Source organism: Gossypium hirsutum, chromosome D11 (assembly GCF_007990345.1).
Source record: "Gossypium hirsutum isolate 1008001.06 chromosome D11, Gossypium_hirsutum_v2.1, whole genome shotgun sequence".
Lineage (NCBI taxonomy): Eukaryota > Viridiplantae > Streptophyta > Magnoliopsida > Malvales > Malvaceae > Gossypium > Gossypium hirsutum.
The window spans coordinates 12670786-12697313 of NC_053447.1; the positions used below are offsets into that span (position 1 = coordinate 12670786).

The 26528-nt window shown below is 34.6% G+C and overlaps 1 protein-coding gene across 3 annotated transcripts; it reads left to right on the forward strand.

Annotated features, from left to right (window-relative positions):
* The first annotated feature begins 7716 nt into the window (after positions 1-7716).
* Positions 7717-25659, forward strand: LOC107923612 (protein SPIRRIG). Of its 3 annotated transcripts, none has more exons than XM_016853794.2 (20): positions 7776-8153; positions 8252-8591; positions 10041-10113; positions 10195-10280; positions 11034-11169; positions 11265-11321; positions 11429-11605; positions 11944-12135; positions 12237-12302; positions 13525-13639; positions 13841-14988; positions 15221-15917; positions 16000-16102; positions 16188-17302; positions 17387-19025; positions 19195-22245; positions 22572-22880; positions 23074-23380; positions 23496-23642; positions 23991-25659. In XM_016853794.2, exons 2-20 carry the CDS (start codon positions 8389-8391, stop codon positions 25164-25166), a joined length of 10797 nt encoding a protein of 3598 aa, XP_016709283.1. In that variant the 5' UTR covers positions 7776-8153; positions 8252-8388; the 3' UTR covers positions 25167-25659. The 3 variants fall into 3 exon arrangements, with proteins under 3 accessions (XP_016709284.1, XP_016709283.1, XP_040962030.1); XM_041106096.1 differs by having other exon boundaries at positions 7777-8153; positions 10044-10113; XM_016853795.2 differs by having other exon boundaries at positions 7717-8591; positions 10044-10113.
* The last annotated feature ends 869 nt before the right edge of the window (positions 25660-26528 follow it).

Sequence of the window (26528 nt, forward strand, 5' to 3'; positions counted from 1 at the left end):
AAATTAAAATAAAACTTTTATTAAGTGGTTAAATTAAGCTTTTATCAACGCAAATGGTATGGATTTAAATCCCATCACATCTAAATTGTTTATTTTTTTAATAAAAAGACTAAAATGATATAAATTATTTTAAACACAAAAAGATATTTTCGTAACATTCCTAACTAATCTAGTGCCCTATTGATTCGTAACACCAACTCAATTAAAGGCTTAAATGGTAGCTTAGATTATACAAACAAACTCAAAATTTTTATATTAGATTGAGATAAAAATATATATTGAATTATGATTTTAAAAATAAAATTTATTTATTATTTTTAAATGCAATAACATTAAAAATATAAACAATTTTAAAAAATACAAAGAATGAAGAAGATCGGAGTCTTAGCACCCCTCCTTGCATGCAAACATTATTATTTTCATCCAAGTGAACTTTATAAGTTATTAGTTTATGACGCACCCACGATGTGAGTAAAAAATTATATAAAAAAACAAATGAAGCTTAAGTGTTTCAAGTTTAAATCTTATGATATAACTATTTTTTTCTATATTTATGATGGGGCTTTTTTATAATAATTAAATTACATGAGGTGTTGGGGGAACTATGGTGGTGGATTACAAAGTGCTTGATGTGGAGAGCCGTTAATGATGGAGGTTTAAGGTGATGATTTTAGTAGAGTGATGGCTAGTAGTTTTATTTGTATCCCCATTGATATTAGAAAATGGGATATTTATAGGAGGGAGTTTGAAGAGGATCTCTCATATCATGAATGTTTTTTTAATACAATTCAATTTAGCTTTAGGTTAGGGTATGGCCTAGATATAGTCTAACGTGAGTTTGGGAAGCTTAGAAACTCAGAAACATTAATAAAATTGTATCATATGTGACGGTTATCTTTGAAAGCATCTAGTGGATTTGACTTGTACAATACTTTTGCAAAAGTTGGATAGGGAGGATGCTCTGTTCTTAAAAAACCAAAAGGTTAGTGGAGAGGTTGGCACTATTACTACACCAAGCAGAACAACATTGACTCCTACTCCAACGATTACTCCCCTAATTACTTTTATGCCAGTTGTTGCAACTCATTATGTTCTGATTATGCTGTCTACTGATACCCCGCCTTCAACATTACCTACTTATCAGTCACTGACCTTGGTGACCGTCCTTGCACCAATCAACTTGAATGCATTACCAGGAATACGCCTCATCTAGAGGCCTTTCTCATGTTGGCTTATCTCCTCTCTATCGCCCAAACTTTTTTAGATTTTTAGTTTCATCAATGTCTTATTGATTGTATATATTTGTCATATTGCACGTCTCTCTATAAGAGTATTGGGTATTTCTCTATTAGTTGCAACCGTAGTTAAAAGGGTGGCACTATTCACAACAACATCGTGTGGCATTATCTTGTTGAACGTTGGTCCATTTACAATGTTTCAATTTCTTTTAGGGTGGGAAATTTTGTTTTCATACAAAATATCGCTAGAGTCACCCTAAGTCATTTCATCAGCAGTTGACCAAATATGATGTTATATGTTAATGGTTGGTAGACCACCTGAAATTTTATCATTATTGTGACATTGTGCTATCTTTATTCAATGATAACTCGTAATGTGATTGACCATTTTACTTCGATGGGTTAATTTATTGAACCTATATATGGGGCTAACTTTCTTCAATTATCATTTATCCATTTTCATTTGCTGAAAAACATCTCTTGCAACAATTCTACTTCATTACATAAAACATGTTAATATCGTATTTAAATCTGATCAAATTAATGCTTATTTTTAATCTTTTCTTTTAAAAATGAAATTATCAAATCAAATGTTAACTTCATTCAAATTTCAAAATCAAGCGGAACAACTTCTTTAAACAAAGTTTAGGTGGGCCGAAGTGCATGGTCCACCAATGTGAATCTTTTAACCCTCAAGTTCCTGTCTACGATATTAAATTATTAATCAATGACTTCCCAAATTAGCAAATTGGTCGCTAGATCCGGTGGTACTACTTCCATGGTATTGTCAAATGGCAAGTGACAGTAAAATTGAACAAAAAGAAAATGTCAATAAATAGGAACAAATATAAAATTATGTTATTGTCGTCAACTATGAAAAAAAAATAAAAATGAAAAAAAATGTCAATAAAGAGGAACAAGAGAGAAGATGTCAATAAAGGCATAATTAAATTGTTGATAAAATTAAAGAGCTAATGCTTAAAGGTAGGCCAATTCAAAAATTGAATCTTTCAAGCTACCCTATTTACAATTTGCGCGAGTAATGTTATTAATCAACCAGGCAAAAAACTAAGAAAAAAAGAAAAAAAGGTCAGCAAATGTGAAAATTGAAAAAGCTTAAAACCAGTTTTAGGCCGCGACTCCCGCGCCATCTCATGTTCCCAAAATCATAGACGTGGGCTCCACTTTCACGCGCTTTGCATTGTAGGTGGACCTCATCACTGATCTCTCCACTTTTAAATAATATTTTTTTATTCAAAATTTCCTCTCATTACCATTTCCACTCGCGCAGATTGGAATGTTTGACACTTAACTCACTCCACGTCAATCCATCATTTGACACATAGGTTTCGTTTTCCTTTATTTTTAAGTAATCTAGAGAGATACATAAAACTCAGAAATTTTATACTTATTCAACAATGTGAATCACTCATTGATAATTAGGTAATATTTGCTGTTTTATCGTATTTTGATTTCGTTGAAATGTAATTTTTTAAAATATAATTATCAGAAAATTTATTTTACAATATTTGATATATATTAAAAAATATTGATTAAAATATCAAGAAAGTAATATTATCTGGTCTGGTTCACTAAATACTAATAGTTTGCGATTTTACTTTTATTAAATAAAAAATAATATATATTTATTTATAAAAATTATTCTTAACAAATATTTGGATTAAATATCTAATAATAAAATTTAATTGATAAATTTTAAATTATTTTTAATTTATAATTTTAATTGAAAGCAAAATTGTTTTAAATTTGTCTTGCATGTATTTTGTAAACATAATAATGCATATATAAAATCATGGAGATATAAAATTTGTTTTGAAAAAAAATTTAAAAAAACTTGAAATCACGTTTTGGTTAACTAAAGGCTAACTCATAGGCGGTTTAATCCACAAATTCTACACAACTTAAATGGAGCAATTCTACCCATGTTTTACAAAAAAAAATGTATTTCATGTTAGATCAAATTTGTAGATGCAAAAAAAAATCAGAGAAAAAACTTACTTACGAATAATCTATTGAAATAATGAGAAAAATCAAGTAATAGAAAGGAGGCAATAGCTTTTTTTTCTTTTTTTTTACGTTTATTACTAGACAAATACCTTGAACTAATATAAATTAAGGTTTAATATTGTCTTAATTTTTTTAACTTTCCAATCTACATGAGAAATAAGTTTTTTCACATTTTATCATGGGAATTACATTGTCATGTTCATGAAAAAGTAACTCGTAAGGAAAAATTAGATTCCAATGAAAATAAATAAAATTTGACATATCAAATATTAAAATTACTTTCCAACTAATTACTTTCCATCATATTAAACACTACTTTAAGTTTGAATATTTTATTTTGTTAAAGAAACAAATACTCATATTAAATGACGATAATTTTTCTATATGATTTAATGAATATTTTACACGTGGTTAATATGATATCATCTTCCTATCACCCAAAAAATTTATAAAAATTTAAAAACTAATATGTTTTTATTTTTAATAAATTAACTATGATTTTTTACGTGGTCAAGTAATATTTTCAAGTTTTATTTATTGATTTGTTTTCATAAAAAAATATTTTTTTTATAAAGCATTATAAGATATTGTTTTATGCCAAAAATATTATGAGCGTCCTAAAAGAATTTGTCTAAGTAATGGAGATAAAAGACATACTTGGCTATTAGACTAAAATATTTGAATATTAAATTACATATTAAAATAAATTGAAATATTAAATAATATATTAATCATTTTAAAACTTCATCAAATCCATATCCCAGCTTGTCGTTATCTCATGAAAACATTATTGTATAACATATTTGTTTTCCAAAATCTAATTTTGATTGACCCAAAATTTATTTACTTTCTAAAAAATATCTCTTTTTTTGGTAAACTATAAGAAGCAAAGCGAAATTACTAGCAATCGTTCTGGAAGTAGCCAAATTTGATAGTGATCATGCAGCAGGTGTAGAATTTCATCTGATGGTGTAGTAAATATATGCAAGCTACAGTATATTTGTTGTTCCAGTCAGTCCATCCGCTACTCAATTTCTCTCCCGGTGGTAAACATGTATAATTTAATCTCTTAGTTATGTCGAAATAAGTTAAAAAAAATTATATATTTTAAAGTATAAATAATTTTATGGGATCAATTCTTTAGAAAAACGATTTATCTTCTCTTAAAATTAAGACAATATTGATTATCTTTGAATAAAATCAATCGCATCCGTTTCATAAAAAAAAAAGAAATTGTTTACTTGTTTAATCAATTCAAATTTTTAAGAAAAAAACTTTAATGCTAAAAAACTCTTAAATAATTATAAAATTAATTAAGCTTTTAATTGAAATTTATATTTTACTAACATCTTAATAGAAAATTAGCAATAAATGTAACTCCTAAAATATAATTTTTTAAAATTCCTAATTACTTGTTAAGTGGTGATGTGAAAAAACAAAGACACAATAGATGACATAACATTTGATGTGAAAATTTGATGACTTTTCAATTGTTTTACAATGAATTAATTAGTTTTTTTTCTCATAATTTATGATGATTTTTAGTATTTTAATCTCGAATTTACTAAAATGTTATAAAAACAATAAAAGTAAGAGCATAATATGAAAATATAAAAATATAGAGAATTATTAAAATGATAAAAAAATGATTGAAAATAAAAATTTTAATATTTTTCATAAAAAACTATAAAATTAAAAAAAAATTAAATTTTATAAAACATTAAAAATTACTCTTTCTTTTCCTTCACACCTCACATCATAGACTCCATCCTTAATAACTTCTCATGATCATATTCCCAAAATTAAAATTATTATACATCACTCACCTCATGTCAATAAACACTAAATTTATTATTATTGAAATTTTTTTATGGACATCTTATTTAAATCCAAACATCATCATCATATTTCAAACTCCCCATTTATTTATTACCAAAATTACAGACACCAAACCTTCAAGATAACAAATTTTTTTCCACGGCTGTTTATGTTTTTAAAACTTTTATAATTTTCTAATATTTTAATACAAATTTAATATTGTGTATGTATTTTTCTATATTCTTTTAATTTTTATGACATTTTAATAAAATTTTAACATTTAATATTTTAAATTATTCTATAAATTTTATACTTATATATTTATATGCTTTTAATTTTTTAAAATACTTTAATAATTTTTATATTTAAATGTTAAAAACCCACCTAAAATAATAAAAAAATAAATTAGGTCATTATAAGATAATTTAAAAATCAATGAAGCTGCCACATTAGCATTTTTCATGTCAAAATCGGTCATTTTATCCACATTAATTGTCAGCTTGCCACGTCACCAATTAATGACCTATAAGAGATATTGGCAAAAAATTATATTTCAATAATTTAATTGATTGTTAACTTTTAAACTAAATATTAATTTAATTTAATTTTTTATTAACAGTCTAATTAAAATTTTAATTATTTTACGAATTTTTTTAACATTTAAGTAGAAAAATTAAACCATGTAAATTATCTTATATAAAATTATTTAAATTTAAAAAACCATAAACTTTTTTTTCAAGATGATAAACATATTTCAATATTTGTTTTATGAAACAAATTAATCTATTATTAATGCCACTATATAATAATTACTCAATTATTATTATTATTTGGACAGAATTTGTTCCATTATTACTAGAATTATAAAAAAAAAAACACACACACACATTAGGAAACAAAAAGGAAAAACATCATATATCTTTTGCCGGTGGGCAACACGCGAATGTTCCATTGTGAAAAAGTACTAATTCGTGACAAATTGTTTAAAATCCTAACGGGCGATCATCACGGGACTGGCGGGACATTATAATTCTAATATATGCAAATCACGTATCTAATTTTAAAAAAAATACGTGTGTATGACTGGGGGGAAGACATTCATGCCTGCTATGTCTCCAACTCTTATTTAAAGAGGAGTTTAAATTCTATTATTTTATTTTTCAATAAATGTAATGATAAACAAATTATGTAAAGCATATTAGATTGCACCAGCCAATGCGATTTTCCTTTCTTAAAATTTATTTCTCCATTTATTTAGTCACATGCAAACTTTTGCTGACCCATTAGTTTCCTTTTAAACATTTGTCTTAATGAAATTCCACAACATATATATCACAATTTAAATACAACTAATTCTGTTCTTTTAATTCCAGAATTTGTTAATTTTCAAGGTTTGAATGAAGTAACAGAATAAATCAATTATCCATATACAGTTGCATATAAACTATCCTAATAGTTTGGAAACCTCAAATTGAATCGTTTTACTAAATCCAACTTGTTATTGAGATTGGTTTTATCCATTTTAATCATATCCAAGTTTGAATGTCTGTTTTAAACACCTTTTGTTTTTCCTCCAAGTTACTGGTTAAAAAAATACATAAACGATCATCGCATAAGCGGCACTCCCTCCATATTTTTACCATGCGTAAAGAGCAACACGGCAACATGAAAAAGACCTCAAATTAATCTTTTTTTGGGGGGGGGATTTCATATTCAGATAGTTTGGCAGTCATGCAACACTTGAATTGCCATCTTATTTGACAGATTCTGGGGACTGCTTCGCAAATCTCAACTACTTTATATTTTTTTCCATAAGGAAAAAGGAACTTGGGGTGAAAGGAATGAAGGACTTGACTCATTTACCCTAAATCTACACTGCTGTCTGTATCTTGGGTATAAAATTAAGGCTAATTTACCAGCCACAACCGTAAATTAGGTCCTCTGTCGGATTTCAATGCACCTAATTTTATCCTTTGGCTTTGACATACAAGCAAGGAATGTCCACTCCAAAACAAGCAAAATTACATAGTTTATCTGTTTTTTATTATTTACTATAAACATATAATAAAATATATCACGAGGAAAGTAAATCATACAGCCAGATGTGATAATTAATGCAATGACCGGGGTTTTAAAAGCCACAACCGTCTTAATAAAGGCCTTGCAGTTTTCCTTTTTATTATTAAACGCATTTCATTACCATTTGATGCATGACGGAAGTTGATTGAAATATTACATAAATTAGTATAAAGTTGAAATTTGAAATTTAGCTTTATCCGTTAATTTTTTAAAATTAATAATAGTAATTAATGAATTAGTTATTATATAAAAACAAAAGCATGCCTTGGATTTGTAAGTGGAAATACTTTAAAGAAAGTTATCTATTATTTGATTTGCCTTCGTTATTAAGGAATACCATTTGGAAAATGAAATCCCTAATAAACCGGCAAAACGGGCTTTATCCTTGATTTAAAATCAAATAAAGGCCGGAACAAAGCCGTCACGTCTTGCCCGTCAATCTCGACGTGCCACGTGGCTTTTGGATCCTATGCTGACGTGGGGAGAGTAACAATATTTCCCATCTCAAAATATTATAAAAAAGAAGACGGTGTGAATATGTAATAGTAAATTGTTTTTAAATTGCACATAAAAAAATTTTTATCACCAAAAAACATGAAATTTTAATTCCGATATGATATGTTTCTCCCAATATAAATTAATTTAACTAATAAGAGTGAAAAGTCTGCAGAGAAGGAAAGATATAGAACGATAAACAAGGCGGGGAGTGGCCGTCCAAAACCAACAGAGAAAAAAAATAGACAAAATAAATTTAAGAGTCGATGATCATAATTATTTTATGCTTAACCGAAGTCGTGTTTTATTTTTAGCTCATATATATTTTAGGGTTGAAAAAAAAAACGACTAGTAATTTGAAAAAAAAAAGAAAAAAATAAGACGACAAAAAGGAGAATTGAGAAGAAAAAGGGCAGATTAATCCCAGATCCCGGTCTGCTTTGAAGCGTCTTCATAACCCGATAGATCCGATAATTGCATTTCTTTTTTTCAGCTGTATTGACACGGTTTCTTTAAGTTTCTAGTTAATTTTTTCTTCACTTTTTCTTTCTGGTTTGGTTTTATTTGATTTTGTTTTGGGGGTTTGAATGTAGTTTTATTGGAGTTTTTTTGAGTAATCGGAGACGGAGGTGGAATGAGATCCTTCTTGACGAGATTCTAGGAGGTAGGGATCTGGTGCTTGAGGCGGCGTCGGCGGCGGCGTCGGATGAGAGGAGAGAGGCGCATGTAAATGTTTCAAGGATCCAAAGGGAAAAAGATGAAATGGGTATCATTGCTTAAGGACATCAAGGAAAAAGTCGGTTTAGCTCAATCTCCTACTCCAACTGCCACTTCTACAACTGTTTCTTCTTCGTCTTCTGCTGCTGCTTCGTCTTCCAATCGCGATACCAATGCTTCCTCAACTCTCTACGACTACGTTTCCTCTCCATCGAGGTTCGATTTATTATATTTTTCCTATTTCAGAACTTTTGAAAATTTATTGACTTTTTTCTCCGTTTGCATTTTTATCAGTCAATGATGATTCAATTTAGGAGATGAACTGGTAGAGTCGTGGTTGCGTGCTTTATTTATTTATTTTTAATCTTCTTCTATCCTTTTTACTTGCAGTTGACACTTTTTAACGTTGATCTAATGTATTTTGGTAAATTAGAAGTACACCTTCAGTTATATCGAATGCCTTTGTCGATTTCTTTATGTTTTTGATAAGATAAGCTTTGATGAGATGTTCTTTAAGTATACTGTTGCTTTTTCTGTAATAAACAAGATTGAAAGATTTAAGTTTAGATGTGAAAAGTTTTTTTTGGGTACTGTTCGATGTGCTAGTGTGCATGGTTGAACTCAATTTGAGGGTGCCAATGCATAGTTTTGTGGCTATTGTTTTATTTGCCCAAGCAAAGAGTATTCTATTAGTTTAAGACTGCACAATTGAGCTAACTCAAACAAAGTCCGGAGTTCTGTATTGCCCCTTATATTAAGGGTCATAAGAGATTGAAAATATAGAAGCAAACGAGAAGGGAAGAAATAGTGACAATATGAGTTATAGAATGATCCTATAAAAGTTGATGATAAGTCTAGTACAAAGGAGGAGGGGGGGGACCTAAATTGGTGTTGGAGGACAGTTCTATTAGTGTGATGGGAAGAAAAATAAGAATTTTTTAGAAATTATTGGAAATATAATGGCCTAACTGTAGGATGAATGCTACTTCTCTATTAATTGTTGTTGTTGTTATCTCTTTTTTTTTTAATAAATTTTTTCTAGCCCCTTAGTTTCTAAGCTTTGTTGCATCTTTTCTTTGTTTCTTATGTCGAAATGTTTCACTTACTATTGAATCCATCTTTTCATGTTCCTAACTTCCTTCCTTGGCATTTTGAAATGACTTGACACCTATTTTCAAGTGATCTAAATGGGAGGTAATTGAGATCAGTCTTAACTGTGAGGCTGTGTTCTTTTCTTAAATTTTTAGGCTTGGACTTTGTATTGTCATAAAATGTCACATTAATATCATCTATCACTATATGTTAGAAACTCTTTAGTTACAAATGAGTCTTGCTATCTCCTTTTTCTCTTTGTCGCAAAATATTCTTACTTTGCCATGAAACTATGGGGCACAGTGCAAGCTTCTTTCTTAGTCCTGTTATAACAATGTGTTGAGTATGAGAATATACTATGTGGTGGCACCTTCATTGTTGTTGTTATGCGGTATCTGATCTACTCATCTTCCCGTTACGTTTTATCGTGATTAACTGACCAGATTTTTTTTAAAGTCCGCTCATAAAATTAAATTACATTTTACACTTGCAAAGTGCTTTATTTTCTCTGCTTCCACTTCTTTCACTCAATGGATGTGAATTTATTTCTATATATATATTTACTTGTGACAGCAGAGACAAACATGAATTGGAGTTGGACTTCAAGAGATTCTGGGAAGAGTTTCGCTCATCCAATTCTGAAAAGGTTCATTCTCATCTATGTTTTAACTCCTGACACTCTTTTATGTGGCATCTTGATTCCCTTACATATTTATTCTCTTTGCAGGAGAAAGAAGCGGCCTTGAATTTGACTATAGATGCCTTTTGTAGATTAGTCAAGCAGCATGCCAATGTAGCTCAATTAGTCACCTTGTATGATTGCTGATCCTCCTATCCGCTTTCTCAATATTGTATAGTTTTTTTTTGGGTCTGGAATCAAGGAGTTCAACTCTTTTCTGATCTTTGAGTGCAGCTTATATGTACACTTTCATGTTGTTAAGCACTGCTTTCATTGGTTGCTCTGTTCCATCCATTCTTCACATGTTTGTTTAATTACTGGGAAAATTTTCTTCTGTAACATTAATATATTTTTGCCATGTTTCGTCGGAAAATATTTTAATGTGGAGATGGCCTTTCTCTGAAGTTTGTCCTCAAAATTCATCATCTTAATGTTTAGTCGTACTTTATGATTCATTCTTGTTTGGACTTGATCTTGTTGCCATTAGAAAGATCATGTCCTCTGTATTTTCTGTCATTGTTCAGATTTATCATTTATGTTGTTGGCTTTAAGTTTTAGCTACTAAGACCCATCCTATGCAATTTAAAACAAACTTTGACTACTCAAACTATGTAGAAACTTGCTGTTTAGTTAAGTCTGACGAGGATTGTTGTAATAAAAGTAAAGTCCTTGTAATATTTAAAATTTTCATCAGCTTCTGCTTCAAACCTCATTAAGAAATTGTCAACTTATAAGTTTTTTTGCGCCTTTTGAATAATTCTTTTATCTCTCTCCTTATGGAATAGTTAAATTGTTTCTTTACAGTTTGCCAAATGGTTACCCGCTCTGCACTGTAGATCTAGTGCTATTAATAGTTGACTAATGTTAAGTTCTTTAATTAATTACAGGTTAGTAGAAACACATATATTCTCTTTTGTTGTGGGAAGAGCATTTGTAACGGATATTGAAAAGTTAAAAATTAGCAGCAAAACAAAATCTTTGGATGTACTGAAAGTTCTACGGTTTTTCTCGGAAGTCACTGAGGTTTGGCCCTGTGATCCAAGTGTTTACATCTCTGAATCTAAAATATCCCTGTTGTTTTCGGGTTTGGAGTTTCGTTTATTTGTGCTTATTTGCAGGGTGGCTTCAGTCCCGGTTCAAATTTGTTGACTGCTGTTGAAATCCTTGTGTCTGGGGTATAACTCATTAATCTATAAGAGCTTAGTTGTTGTTCTATAGGTGGAATCATGTCATCCTAGTTCTTTTAAATATCATTAATTGTTAATTTTTCTGTTGTTTGCAGCCTATTGATAAACAATCTCTCCTTGATTCTGGGATATTTTGCTGTCTCATACATGTTTTGAATGCTCTTTTGTGTCCTGATGAGGCCAACCAGAGGCTGAAAATTAATTACACTGAGGAACCAATGCTAGCTGAAAAGGATTCCACTGCTGATGTTGGGCAAGCCCGCCGACTTGAGGTGGTTTTACTTTCGAGATTACTTGAACTACGAACTGTTTTATACATATTCTATATATATACGTATGCATGTATGTGTGCTACATATGTTTTGGCACGTGTGTGTGCTTTTTCTCTTTATTATTGTTGATTAAAATTTTAAAAGAAATCTTATTGCACAAGGCTGATTTTTGTTTTCTCATTTATGACTAATCTATTCTTTGAATATCTAATTACATCTTTCCTTTTTGGGAAATCTCAATTTTGTTTCAGTTTACCTTGTAAACAAGTCATGTCTTGAACACAGTTGATTTGAATAAAGCCTTTTGGTTTGACTTGAAACTTATTCTATTAATTCAGGTAGAAGGAAGTGTGGTGCATATTATGAAAGCATTGGCAAGCCATCCTTTAGCAGCACAGAGTTTGATTGAGGATGATTCTCTGATGTTGCTATTTCAGATGGTTGCCAACGGGTCTGTAACAGTCTTCTCTAAGTATAAGGAAGGTCTTGTTTCACTGCACATCATACAACTTCATAGACATGCTATGCAGGTAAATTTGTTTTGCTTTACTATATAATTGTTAATTTGAATCAGGTTCATGCTAGCATCACGTGCTGATTCTTAACTGGTATAATTTTGCTGTTCCTCTAGATCCTTGCACTTCTTTTGGTCAATGATGATGGAAGCACGGCCAAATACATTCACAAACATCAGCTGGTATGTGTTTTTGTGGGAAATTTAAAGAGTATATCTGAAGAACAAATGTTGCTTGCTGAATGCCATTTCATTTCTTTTAGTTTCTTTTAAATATAATTTTCCATGCTTTAGTGGATCCTTAGTAATTGGATCAAACATTGTCTTTGCATTTAAGGCTTTCTGATAGTTGATTTTGGGTTTAACTGTGAAGACTGAAGAATAATATTGGCAGTAAGGTATGAATTATGCATTGATTTGTAGAGTAATTTAGGCCAAAATTTAGAGTAGCAGAGTTCATGCCTTCAGTGAAGGTAGGTCCTGTGTTAACTAATGGCAGAAAAGTTCCAGTGGCTTTTTTAGGAGTTCGATGGATGATCGGTGTGTGCACAATTGTGAATATAAAACAGTAGGATGCTTTATTAAGTCTCTTACTTTTTTTTTTTTTTTGGTATTTCCCTTGAGTTTGGGCATCAACCGACCAACTCATATCTAGCGATGATGGTTGTAACTCAATCGACCAGCTACTTCATTGCTTTAGAGTTTTAGTTTCCATTAATTCATTGGAGAGACGATCTCGTGAGAAAAATAACAATGTTGATTGGTATTTATTTCCATTATTGTTGATGCGGTTTTTTTTTTTAAGACAAAGGCTTAACATAAACCATGAGGGTGTAAACCTTCTAATTTTATTCAAAAATGTTCTTTTATATGTAGACAACCATATAGCTAAGCCTCTTTGAATCTTCGGTACTTTGTTTCAATTTTGTGTTTATATGTCTTTCTCTTATTGCCTGCTTATTTTTTTTATAGCTTCACCTTGATGCAACAATTTAGATGGTGCCTTTGGGAACAACTCCTTTTCTTCCAGTTTTTTTCATGACAGAAATAGGAAGGGTTCTGATAATAAGCACTTGGTGACTTGTGAGAGATTGAGATATTTATTTTGAGGAGCCTTTACTCTGCCTTTCAAGTGTCTTCTTTCTATCTGCTTTGCTTTCTGCTTTCTTTGGATTTTTTTATATGACCTATATACTGGAACAGCTATTTTTTCTATATACTTCTATTACGCTCATCATGCAACCAAGTTCGATAATTCTGTTTTGTTTTATTCTTTTTCTTTCAGTAATCTTGTTATTTATATTTTATGTCAATATGTGTCTGGTCAATTTTTTCCTTGTTGCCTTGTCATTGATAAAAAAATGTGCTTTTTCATTTGTTCACGTGCTGTTCTCTTGTTGTGCAGATTAAAGTGCTTTTAATGGCTGTTAAGGATTTTAATCCAGATTGCGGGGACCCTGCCTACACTGTTAGGATTGTGGACTTGTTACTTGAATGTGTGGAATTGTCCTATAGACCAGGTAATTGGTTTGTGAATTTTTCTTGCAGAATTGTTTTTCTAAAACTATGGTTAGTGTATGGATTTTGTAATGTATGGTAAGCTTTGTGGTCTTAGCTACGGAAAGAAATAATCTTTTAGCTGCTCTTTCGTTTGATGATTGTTATTCGAGATTTGTCCTTGTTTTGTGTTTATTGCTGATATCATGAACTTCGATTTGTAGAGGCCAGTGGTGTCAGGCTTAGGGAAGATATACGTAATGCCCATGGTTATCACTTCCTTGTTCAGTTTGTTCTAGTTCTGTCTTCAATGCCACAGAATCAAGGCATTCAATCTATTTATTTGAAGCCTCATGTTGACAACGATCAGGGTCATGCTTTTGATGAAGCTCTGGCGATGGATTTCATGGGAAAAGAGGACCCTTCCAGTGAACATCTCTCACCCACTTTGACTAGGCTACTTGATATTCTTGTTAACCTAGCTCAAACAGGTCCTGCTGGAAACAGAACGTCAAAAAATTCTCACACCAAGGCCTGTGGTCATAGCATAAGTCAGACATCAACTACCGACAGACTTGGTGATAAATGGGAACAGGGAAATAATAAAGTTAAAGACCTTGAAGCTGTTCAGATGTTGCAGGACATTTTTCTCAAGGCAGAAAGCAGGGATTTGCAGGCAGAAGTATTAAACAGAATGTTTAAAATATTTTCAAGTCATATTGAAAACTATAAGTTGTGTCAGCAATTGAGGACTGTTCCTCTCTTGATATTAAATATGGCTGGATTTCCTTCAGCGTTGCAAGATATAATTCTGAAAATTCTTGAATATGCTGTGACTGTGGTGAATTGCGTTCCTGAGCAAGAGCTGCTTTCTCTATGTTGCTTATTGCAGCAACCAATTGCATCCGAATTAAAGCTCACCATCCTTTCTTTTTTTGTAAAGCTCTTATCGTTTGATCAGCAATACAAGAAAGTCCTACGAGAAGTAGGTGTGCTGGAAGTCCTTTTAGATGATCTGAAGCAACATAAGTTTCTTTTGGGTCCTGACGAGCATGGTGGTGGTGCCAGTCAGTTGGAGAGAAAATCCAGCTCGAGCAGCTTCCAGAAACACTTGGACAACAAGGATGTTATTATTACTTCACCCAAGCTCATGGAATCTGGTTCAGGAAAGTTCCCTATATTTGAAGTTGAGAGTACAGTTGCTATTGGCTGGGATTGTATGGTTTCATTAGTGAAGAAAGCTGAAGCCAACCAAGCTGCATTTCGATCCGCCAATGGTTTGACCACAGTTCTTCCCTTCTTGGTGTCCAGCGTTCATCGCCCTGGTGTCCTACGGATATTGTCATGTTTGATCACTGAAGATGCTATGCAGGTTTGTTATGATGCATGCTCATCTGTTTGTCATAGATCTTACATTCAAGCATGTTATTCTTCCCTTTTTTAACCTTTTTTTTAAATTTTACATTAATGAACATCCTTTGATCTTAAGCTCCAGTTTGTTTAATTTTAAATGTCCTTGTGAATGTTTTCATGAATGAGTGAACTGATATTGTTATGCATTTGTGATTTATCACACCATAATTGTTTTCTCGTTCTTCTTCCAGGGTCATCCTGAAGAATTAGGATCACTTGTTGAAGTTTTAAAGAGTGGAATGGTTACAAGTGATTCAGGACATCAATACAAGCTTCAAAGTGATGCAAAATGTGATACAATGGGAACCTTGTGGCGCATTCTAGGAGTAAATAATGCTGCTCAAAGAGTCTTTGGTGAAGCCACTGGATTTTCTCTTCTGCTAACCACCCTCCACAGTTTTCAGGGTGATGGTCACTCAGAAGAACCTTCTTTATTAGTTTACATCAGAGTCTTCACATATTTATTGCGCCTTATGACAGCAGGGGTGTGTGGTAATACTATTAATAGGACAAAACTGCATGCTATCATATCATCACACACATTTTATGATCTTCTATCCGAGTCTGGCTTGCTGTGTGTGGATTATGAGAAGCAAGTGATACATCTATTGTTGGAACTTGCTCTTGAAGTTGTCCTTCCACCTTTCATGACACCAGAGAGTGCCATATCAGCAGATATGGCTGAAAATGAGTCCACTAGTTTTGTTTTGACCACGCCATCTGGTTTGGTTAATCCTGACAAGGAACGTATATACAATGCTGGTGCTGTTAGAGTTCTGATCCGTTCATTGTTGCTTTTCACTCCTAAGGTGCAAGTAGAAGTGCTGGACCTTATTGGGAAACTTGCTCGGTCTGGCCCCTTCAATCAAGAAAATCTCACCTCCGTAGGTGAGAAAGAATCTTCTATTGCCTTTATGCTCTTTCTGAATTACACATTAATTTCTTAGTACTTCTTTTGCAATGCATGTAGGTTGTGTGGAACTTCTTCTGGAGACAATTCAACCCTTCCTTTCAAGCTCATCGCCGTTACTCTCTTATGCTTTGAAGATTGTAGAGATTCTAGGGGCATATAGGTACGCCATGTGTTCATGTCTTGGAAACATTACTTTTGTTTGTCCTCTATTATTTTCTGAATAAGGTTTTGATTTCTGCTGATAGGTTGTCTGCATCTGAACTCCAAGCACTTGTAAGATATATTCTGCAAATGAGGCTGATGAAGTCAGGTCATACAATTGTTGATATGATGGAGAGGTTAATTCTCATGGAAGATACGGCCTTGGAAAATGTTTCTGTGGCTCCATTTGTTGAGATGGACATGAGCAAGATTGGGCATGCTTCAGTTCTGGTGTCTATGGGAGAAAGATCTTGGCCTCCTGCTGCTGGATATTCATTTGTTTGTTGGTTTCAGTTTCAAAACTTTTTGAGAACACAAGCAAAAGAAATTGATCCTGCCAAATCTGGTCCTTCAAAGAGGAAAAGTGGCTCAAATGCGCAGCATCATGACCAGCGTATCCTCCGGATATTTTCTGTTGGTGCAGTAAATAATGAGAATACTTTCTATGCAGAACTCTATCTTCAAGAGGATGGTGTTCTTACCCTTGCCACCAGCAATTCTTGCTCCTTATCATTTTCTGGATTAGAACTGGAAGAAGGCCGGTGGCATCACCTTGCTGTTGTTCATAGCAAACCAAATGCTCTTGCTGGACTATTCCAAGCTAGTGTTGCCTATGTTTATCTTGATGGGAAGCTAAGACACACAGGAAAATTAGGATATTCACCCTCTCCCATTGGAAAACCTTTGCAGGTAGCTATTGGGACTCCAGTTACTTGTGCAAGGGTTAGTGACTTTACATGGAGACTCCGCTCTTGCTATCTCTTTGAGGAAGTGCTCACACCAGGTTGTATTTGTGTCATGTACATTCTTGGTAGAGGATATAGAGGACTTTTCCAAGATGCAGATCTTCTCCGTTTTGTTCCCAACCAGGCTTGTGGTGGTGGTAGCATGGCTATCTTAGATTCATTAGATGCTGAATTGGCTGTACCTCCTGGAATGCAAAAACTTGACAGTGCAAGCAAGCAGGAAAACTCTAAGGCAGATGGAAGTGGAATTGTGTGGGATTTGGATAGATTGGGAAACCTTACGTTTCAGCTCTCTGGGAAAAAACTCATATTTGCATTTGATGGAACATGTGCGGAGGCTGTTCGAGCATCTGGTACATCTTTCTTGCTCAATCTGGTCGATCCCTTGTCAGCTGCTGCTTCTCCCATTGGAGGTGAATAACATTTTCTGCCTTCTATGTGTAACTGTGTGAGAATTCATCTTAACTAAGTTATTCTTCCATCCCTTATCTCTGCAGGTATACCACGATTTGGGCGTCTTAATGGGGATATCTATATCTGTAGGCAATGTGTGATTGGTGATACCATCCGGCCTATTGGTGGGATGTCTGTCATTTTGGCACTTGTTGACGCTGCTGAGACTAAGGATATGCTCCATATGGCCCTTTCATTTCTTGCTTGTTCACTTCATCATAATCCTCAAAATGTAAAAGACATGCAAACATACAGGGGATACCATCTACTAGCTTTATTCCTGCGTCGAAGGATGTCGTTATTTGATATGCAGTGTCTTGAGATATTTTTCCAGATTGCTGCATGTGAAGCATCATTTTCTGAACCAAAAAAAGTGGAACGAATCCAAACTTTTATATCACCTACTGCATCCATTCATGAAACTGGCTTCGAGGATCTTAATTTCACAAAGTTCCGTGATGAAACATCTTCAGTTGGATCTCTTGTTGACATGGATGATTTTTCTGCCCCAAAGGATTCATTAAGTCATATTTTGGAGCTAGAAAATACTGATATGTCTGTTGAAACTTCAAATTGCATTGTCTTGTCAAATGCGGATATGGTAGAACATGTTTTGCTTGACTGGACACTGTGGGTAACTGCCCCGGTTTCCATTCAAATTGCACTGTTAAATTTTCTAGAGCATCTTGTTTCCATGCATTGGTACAGGAATCACAACCTTACGGTTCTTCGACGAATCAACCTTGTTCAGCATTTACTGGTAACGTTGCAGCGTGGTGATGTTGAAGTTCCTGTTTTGGAAAAATTAGTTGTACTACTTGGGGTCATATTGGAAGATGGGTTCCTGGCATCTGAACTAGAAAATGTGGTTAGGTTTGTTATTATGACATTTGATCCACCTGAGCTGAAACCACAACATCAAATAATGCGTGAATCCATGGGAAAGCATGTCATAGTCAGGAATATGCTTTTGGAGATGCTTATAGATCTTCAAGTGACGATCAAAACAGAAGAGATGCTTGAGCAGTGGCATAAAATTGTCTCCTCTAAATTAATAACATATTTTCTTGATGAAGCTGTTCATCCTACTAGTATGAGATGGATCATGACTCTTCTTGGTGTGTGTCTGGCATCTTCTCCCACTTTTGCTCTTAAATTTCGCACAAGTGGAGGTTATCAAGGTCTAATGCGTGTGCTTCCCAGTTTCTATGATTCTCCTGATATATACTATATCTTATTCTGTCTGATATTTGGGAAGCCTGTTTATCCAAGATTGCCAGAAGTCCGTATGCTGGACTTTCATGCACTAATGCCAAGTGATGGAGGCCATGTGGAGTTGAAATTTGTAGAACTACTGGAATCTATAATTGTTATGGCAAAATCTACCTTTGATAGGCTAAGCATGCAGTCAATACTTGCTCGCCAAACTGGAAATATTTCCCAACTTGTTGCAGAACTGGTGGAGGAAAATGTAGACATGTCTGGGGAGCTTCAAGGTGAAGCTCTCATGCACAAGACATATGCTGCACGCTTAATGGGTGGAGAGGCATCTGCTCCTGCTGCTGCAACATCAGTTCTGAGATTTATGGTTGATTTGGCAAAGATGTGCCCTCCCTTCTCTGCTGCTTGCAGACAAGCTGAGTTTCTAGAAAGCTGCATTGACCTCTATTTTTCTTGTGTTAGGTTTGTCTTTGATTCTCCATTTATACTTGGACATTTGGTTTTACATTAATGACGTATTTAATCTTTATATAATGTTCCCTAAAAGATATTTATTTTAATGTAACTAATGCTGACACGATCTCCAATCTGTTTCACAAGAAATCTTATTTTTGTTTGTGTCGTCTTGTAGGTCTGCTCACACTGTGAAGATGGCAAGAGAGCTCTCTACAAAGACAGAAGAGAGGAATTTAAATGATTGTGATGATGCTAGTTCACAAAATACATTCTCTAGCTTGCCTGCTGAGCAGGAACAGTCTTCCAAGACATCAATTAGTGCTGGAAGTTTCCCTCAAGCACAGGTCAGTTCAAGTTCTGAAGAGATGCCTGTCGCTTCGAATTACATGGCCGAAGATAAAGAAGAGATGAAGCATACTTCATCTCAGGAGGAACTAAACAAATCATTGCAGGAAGATGTACAAGTTATTCTGAGCGTAGAAGGTGATAGTGTTGATCAGGTTTCTGCCACTTCAAGCACAAACGACTTCAATTTTCACAGTATCAAAGACAATCCTACAATTCAGCCACCAGATTCCCAGAGTTCTGCATCTCTTGTTATCCCGGATTCTCCTATTTTATCTGAGAAATCTAATTCCAAAATCCCCCACTCTCCCTCTTCATCTCCCCTGGTTGCTCTGACTTCTTGGTTAAGTGTAAACCAGAATGAATCCAAAAATCCCATAATCACCCCAACTTCCATGGACTCTTCTGTTTGTGATTTTGATCAATCCTCAGACTTGAAGTGTGGTTCTCAAGGGCCAACAGTTGCAAATATGACATTTTCTGTTACACCAAATCTTCTTCTGGAGATGGATGATTCTGGCTATGGTGGTGGCCCTTGTTCTGCTGGTGCAACTGCTATGTTGGATTTTATAGCTGAAGTGCTTGCTGACTTTTTAACAGAGCAAATAAAAGCAGCACAAGTTGTGGAGAGCATCTTGGAAATGGTTCCACTATATGTTGAAGCTGAATCCATGTTGGTTTTCCAAGGTTTATTTCTTACTAGATTAATGAACTTTGTTGAAAGGCGTCTCTTGCGTGATGATGAAGAAGATGATAAAAAGCTGGATAAGACTAAATGGTCCTCAAACTTAGACGCTTTATGCTGGATGATTGTTGATCGTGTTTACATGGGTGCTCTTCCCCAACCTGGTGGTGTGCTGAAAACTCTGGAGTTTTTGTTATCAATGTTGCAATTAGCAAACAAAGATGGTCGAATTGAAGAAGCAGCTCCAACAGGCAAGGGTCTTTTGTCTATTGCAAGAGGAAGCAGACAACTTGATGCTTATGTAAATTCAATTCTTAAGAATACAAATAGGATGATACTGTACTGCTTCCTACCATCATTCCTGATCACTATAGGAGAAGATGATCTCCTTTCCTCCTTGGGTCTGCTGATGGAATCTAAGAAAAAATTGCCAATAAACTCTTCTCTAGAAGATCCAGGGATTGATATCTCCACGGTTTTGCAGTTATTAGTTGCTCACCGACGAATTATATTCTGTCCTAGCAATTTTGATACTGATCTAAATTGTTGTCTCTGTGTAAATTTAATTTCTCTACTTCGTGACCAGCGGCGAAATGTTCAGAACATGGCAATTGATGTTATAAAGTATTTGTTGGTTCATCGAAGAGCTTCTTTGGAAGACTTGCTTGTCTCTAAACCTAACCAAGGACAGCACCTAGATGTACTGCATGGTGGTTTTGACAAATTGTTGACTGGAAGCTTATCGTCTTTCTTTGATTGGTTTCAGAACTCTGAACAGATGGTAAATAAAGTACTGGAGCAATGTGCAGCAATAATGTGGGTGCAGTATATTGCTGGCTCGGCAAAATTTCCTGGAGTAAGAATTAAAGGCATGGAAGGTCGTCGTAAGAGGGAAATGGGAAGAAGATCACGAGATACTTCAAAGGTTGACCTAAAACACTGGGAGAAAGTGAATGAAAGGAGATATGCATTGGAGGTGGTTCGTGATACAATGTCCACTGAGTTAAGAGTTGTCCGTCAGGATAAGTATGGATGGGTTCTCCATGCTGAGAGTGAATGGCAAACCCATCTCCAGCAACTTGTACACGAACGTGGAATATTCCCAATTCGTCAATCCTCTATGCCAGAAGATCCTCAGTGGCAACTTTGCCCCATTGAGGGTCCATACAGGATGCGCAAAAAGCTTGAGCGCTGTAAATTGAGAATTGATAGTATCCAAAATGTTCTTGATTGGCAGATGGAATTAGGCGAGACAGAGTTCTCCAAAGTGAAAAATGAGGATGGTCCTGATGTTTCGGACTCTGATTCTGAAGCAATATTTAATCTTTTGAATGATAGTGTTGAACAGAATGGTGTTGACACTGAGCTATATGATGAGTCATTGTATAAAGAGTCATATGATGTGAAGGATGTAACATCTGTTAGAGATGGATGGAATTATGACAGAGCTAGTAGTGGGAATGAAGAAGCTAGTCTTCACTCAGCCCTTGAGTTTGGTGGGAAATCCAGTGCAGTCTCTGTCCCTATATCTGAGAGCATACCTGGAAAATCTGAACATGGATCTCCTAGGGTGTCATCTTCTGTTAAAATGGATGAAGTCAAAGTTGCTGAGGATAAATCAGATAAGGAACTAAATGATAATGGTGAATATTTAATCAGACCTTATCTGGAACCTCTTGAAAAGATAAGATTCAGATATAACTGTGAGCGAGTAGTGGGTCTTGACAAACATGATGGCATATTTCTGATTGGGGAGCTTTGTTTGTATGTAATAGAGAACTTTTACATTGACAGTTCTGGCTGCATATGTGAGAAGGAATGCGAAGATGATCTCTCTGTTATTGATCAGGCATTGGGTGTAAAGAAGGATGTTACGGGTTGTATGGATTTCCAGTCAAAATCAGCTTCATCCTGTCCCTCACCTCCCAAGACATTGGTAGGGGGCAGGGCCTGGGCCTACAATGGTGGTGCTTGGGGAAAGGAGAAAGTGGTTAGCAGTGGTAATTTACCTCACGCTTGGCGTATGTGGAAGCTTGATAGTGTTCATGAGATTTTGAAGCGTGATTACCAGCTTCGTCCTGTTGCTGTTGAGTTGTTCAGCATGGATGGATGTAATGATCTCCTGATGTTTCACAAAAGAGAGAGAGATGAAGTATTCAAAAATCTGGTTGCAATGAATCTACCGAGGAACAGCTTGTATGTAACCTGGAATTCATTATTCTATCTTTCTTTTTATTATGTTTCTACAATGGCTTTGCAATGTGGTATTAACTGCTTCTCAAAAGCAAGCTGCAATACTCATGTTACACAAAAGGGCATCCCTTTGTCTTTCCTGTATATTCCAGAGTTGTTTGCCTTTCCATTTATCATCTACCTTTGGCCAATGAATTTTTTCTTTTTTTCTTTTGATGTTCTTTTCTTTGCTGCACTTAAGCTTCATCCCTGAATTGTTTGTTTTTCTTCTTTATCTTCTAAATCTTGGAAAAGATCATTCACATTTGTTATTCTTTCCCTTGTACCAGGTTGGATACGACCATTTCAGGATCTACAAAACAGGAAAGCAGTGAGGGTGGCCGTCTTTTTAAAATAATGGCTAAATCTTTCTCAAAGAGGTGGCAAAATGGAGAAATCAGCAATTTCCAGTACCTCATGCATCTCAATACCTTGGCGGGACGTGGATACAGTGATCTTACTCAATACCCAGTCTTTCCATGGGTTCTTGCTGACTATGAGAGTGAAAATCTGGACTTGTCAGATCCCAAAACCTTCCGCAAACTTGACAAACCAATGGGTTGTCAGACACCAGAAGGGGAAGAGGAATTTAAGAAAAGGTCAATTCTAATATTTTCCAAAATCCTTCCGCTTAAAAGGAAAAAAACAATTTAATAATTATCCTGTAGATGTTCACCGTTTTTGGAATGATCATATCATGGCTGGCATGCTTGTTTTGCATTGTCTTTAAATATGAAGTTGCATGCCGCCTATGTTACTGCTTATCGTTCCAGTTCTCTTTTTGTTTTTCAGATACGAAAGCTGGGATGACCCTGAGGTCCCAAAATTTCATTATGGTTCCCATTATTCTAGTGCTGGCATTGTTCTCTTTTATCTTCTTCGCTTGCCTCCATTTAGTGTGGAAAATCAGAAGCTACAGGGTGGCCAATTTGATCATGCTGATCGTCTTTTCAATTGCATAAGAGACACTTGGTTGAGTGCTGCTGGGAAGGGTAATACATCAGATGTGAAAGAACTGATTCCAGAATTCTTTTACATGCCTGAATTTTTGGAAAATCGCTTCAACCTTGACTTGGGGGAGAAGCAGTCAGGGGAAAAGGTCTTGTTAAAATTTTAAATCTTAAATTTGATCTTTATTCTGTTGTTTGATAATGTGCCAAAATAAACTTGATTCTAATTTCTCATTTATTTTTTCCATTGTTTGTATTACCCAGGTTGGAGATGTTGTCCTACCTCCTTGGGCCAAAGGCAGTGCTAGGGAGTTCATCAGGAAGCATAGAGAGGCCCTAGAATCTGATTTTGTCTCAGAAAATCTGCACCATTGGATAGACCTCATTTTTGGATATAAACAAAGGGGAAAGGTGGGTATTGGCACCATCTGTGAAGCATATTTAAACCTCCATTTCATGTAATTTGTAAAGATTGCTACTCATTTTAACCCACATGCACACTTGAAAAAGATGATTAAAGTTCTTAAGTTTTCTGTCATATGCAATTCCTGCTGATATAATTTGCTTTGTCCTTTTCTGGATTGCTGTGAAGTTATACTGGGTCAGTCGGTATTATGTTTGTTTTCTCTCTTTCTTTTCCTAGTCTGACTTCATGTACTGCCCCTTGTATAAGCAATGCCAAGTTGTCATTCCAAGATAATGTCTTAAATCTTTTCAGTTTTCTTCTTTAATTCTGTTTATTGTTGTTGTAACTGACAGGCGGCTGAAGAAGCTGTTAATGTTTTCTACCATTACACATATGAAGGAAGTGTAGACATAGACTCGGTTACAGATCCTTCAATGAAAGCCTCCATTCTAGCTCAGATCAATCATTTTGGACAGACACCTAAGCAACTATTCCTCAAACCCCATGTGAAAAGGCGGTCTGACAGAAAGCTTCCTTCTCATCCGCTGAAGCATTCAGCTTTTCTTGTTCCACATGAAATACGGAAAAGCTCTTCTTCCATTTCTCAAATTGTCACTTTCAATGAGAAAATTCTTGTTGCTGGGGCAAACACATTGCTTAAACCTAGAACATATGCCAAATATTTTGCATGGGGGTTTCCTGATCGCAGCTTGAGATTTATGGGCTATGACCAAGATCGCCTCCTTTCAACACATGAGAATCTTCATGGTGGTAACCAAATTCAGTGTGCTGGTGTTAGTCATGATGGTCATATTTTGGTGACTGGGGCCGATGATGGTTTAGTTTCTGTTTGGAGAATCAGTGAGGACGGCCCCCGTGCCTCTAGACGACTGCTGTTGGAAAAAGTGCTTTGTGGTCATACAGCTAAAATCACATGTCTTCGTGTCAGTCAGCCTTACATGCTGGTTGTGAGTGGATCAGATGACTGCACTGTTATCATATGGGACCTAAGCTCATTAGTATTTGTTAGGCAGCTTCCTGAGTTCCCAGCACCAGTTTCTGCAGTTTACGTGAATGATTTATCTGGGGAAATTGTGACAGCTGCTGGAATTCTGCTTGCTGTTTGGAGCATCAATGGGGACTGTCTAGCAGTAATTAATACATCCCAGCTGCCATCTGATTCTATACTTTCTGTTACAAGCTGTACCTTCTCTGATTGGCAGGACACAAACTGGTATGTAACGGGTCACCAGAGTGGGGCTATTAAGGTCTGGCATATGGTTCACTGCACTGACCAAGATAAGACCAACAGCAAGTCAAATATGATTGGAACAGGAGGATTAGATTTGGGCGAGTCTCCAGAATACAGATTGGTGCTCCAGAAGGTCCTGAAGTTCCATAAACATCCAGTTACTGCTCTTCACTTAACGAGTGGCCTGAAGCAGTTGCTGAGTGGTGATTCTAGTGGGCATCTGCTGTCTTGGACATTACCAGATGAGAGCTTGAAATCCTCTTTCAATCAAGGGTGATGATTGTAAAGTAGCACTTGTGTGATTTTCAGCTCTAGGATCAGCTCCTGGTTGTGTTAAAACCCTAATCGGGTCTGTGCAAGCATTTGTGAGAGGAAGTGGTTCTTTGTTCATCATATAACATGAAAAGGAAAAGCAAAACAGGGCTGGCCTGGTATTGTAACAGGACAAGCTGGGATAATTTATAGGGATGAGGTGGGGAAAATTTCCTCCAATCTTGCATATTATTATTTATGTTGAAAATTAGAAAGCATTTAATGGCTTGAGCTCTCCATTGCGATGGTGGAATTACAGGGGACTCTTTTGTTGTATTTTTGGCAACCGGGGGATATTGCTTTTGAAAATATCTCTCTTCTGGTCTTTTGCATGTAAATACATGGAATTGTTAACAGTGTGTAATGAAGTTGTATAGCAGAAAACAAAATTGCATCAGAACTGGATCATTTGGTGGAATTGGTCTGGTTATAATGGACGAAGGGATAGTTTATAGGAATTTTTTGAGTGTAGTACTTTCGGCTAAAATTCCCATTTTTATTGTGAATCATAGTTTGAATTCTTTGGAGAATTTGATTAGTAATTTTACCTTGAACCGCAGTGTGACAAGGTGAGTTTCTGCAGCCGCTGGTTTACCCTTCAGAGCCTTCTACCTGTTGAATTCGATTTTGCTGTTGTACCTGTTTCTGCTTGCAAATCCCACGATTGCACCAATTTCAATATGCTAACTCCTTTCCTCTCCAGATTTTGTTCCATCCTATTATGTTATTCCAAGCCTATATAAAGTTTCACCTCTCAAATTCCCACCTTTCCTTTTTTTTTTTTATCATCAGGTGCTATACAAATGAAGCTTTGCGTTTCTTCATGATTTTCATAATGCTGCTAGAAAACCTAACCACCCCAACTTTTATTGATCGAAATTCTGTTAATTTATTGAAATTTATTATGAACGAATTCATCAAATCAAAATAAATTTGATTAATTCGATTTATTAAACTCAATATCTTTTAATAAATGTTTTTATTTGTTCAACCAAAATACCATAACAAATCAAAACATGTTAATAACTTTTAAATAGGGAATTAAAATAAACTAAAGAAAGAAAAACATATTAAAATACTAAAAATAATAATATTTAGGGTGCCTTAGATTTGTTGAATTTTAGATTACAATAAGATGTAAGATTACAAATGAAATGTAATCTCCTTATTTGAGTGTTTGGTTGACGAGATGTAATATCATGTTAAAATAAATTTTATTATATTATTTTTTTTATAGAATTGTCTTTTACATATTTACTTTCTTTCATAATAATTTAATAGATTCATTTTTCATTTCACTTTAATTTTATGAGATGAATCTCTTTGC

Excerpts from the sequence above, each read along its gene's own strand:
- LOC107923612 (XM_016853794.2), top strand. The coding sequence starts at position 8,389 with ATGTTTCAAGGATCCAAAGGGAAAAAGATGAAATGGGTATCATTGCTT. Across the intron at positions 11,170-11,264 it reads TTTTCTCGGAAGTCACTGAG|GGTGGCTTCAGTCCCGGTTC; the intron begins GTTTGGCCCTGT and ends GCTTATTTGCAG. Across the intron at positions 19,026-19,194 it reads CTCTATTTTTCTTGTGTTAG|GTCTGCTCACACTGTGAAGA; the intron begins GTTTGTCTTTGA and ends GTCGTCTTGTAG.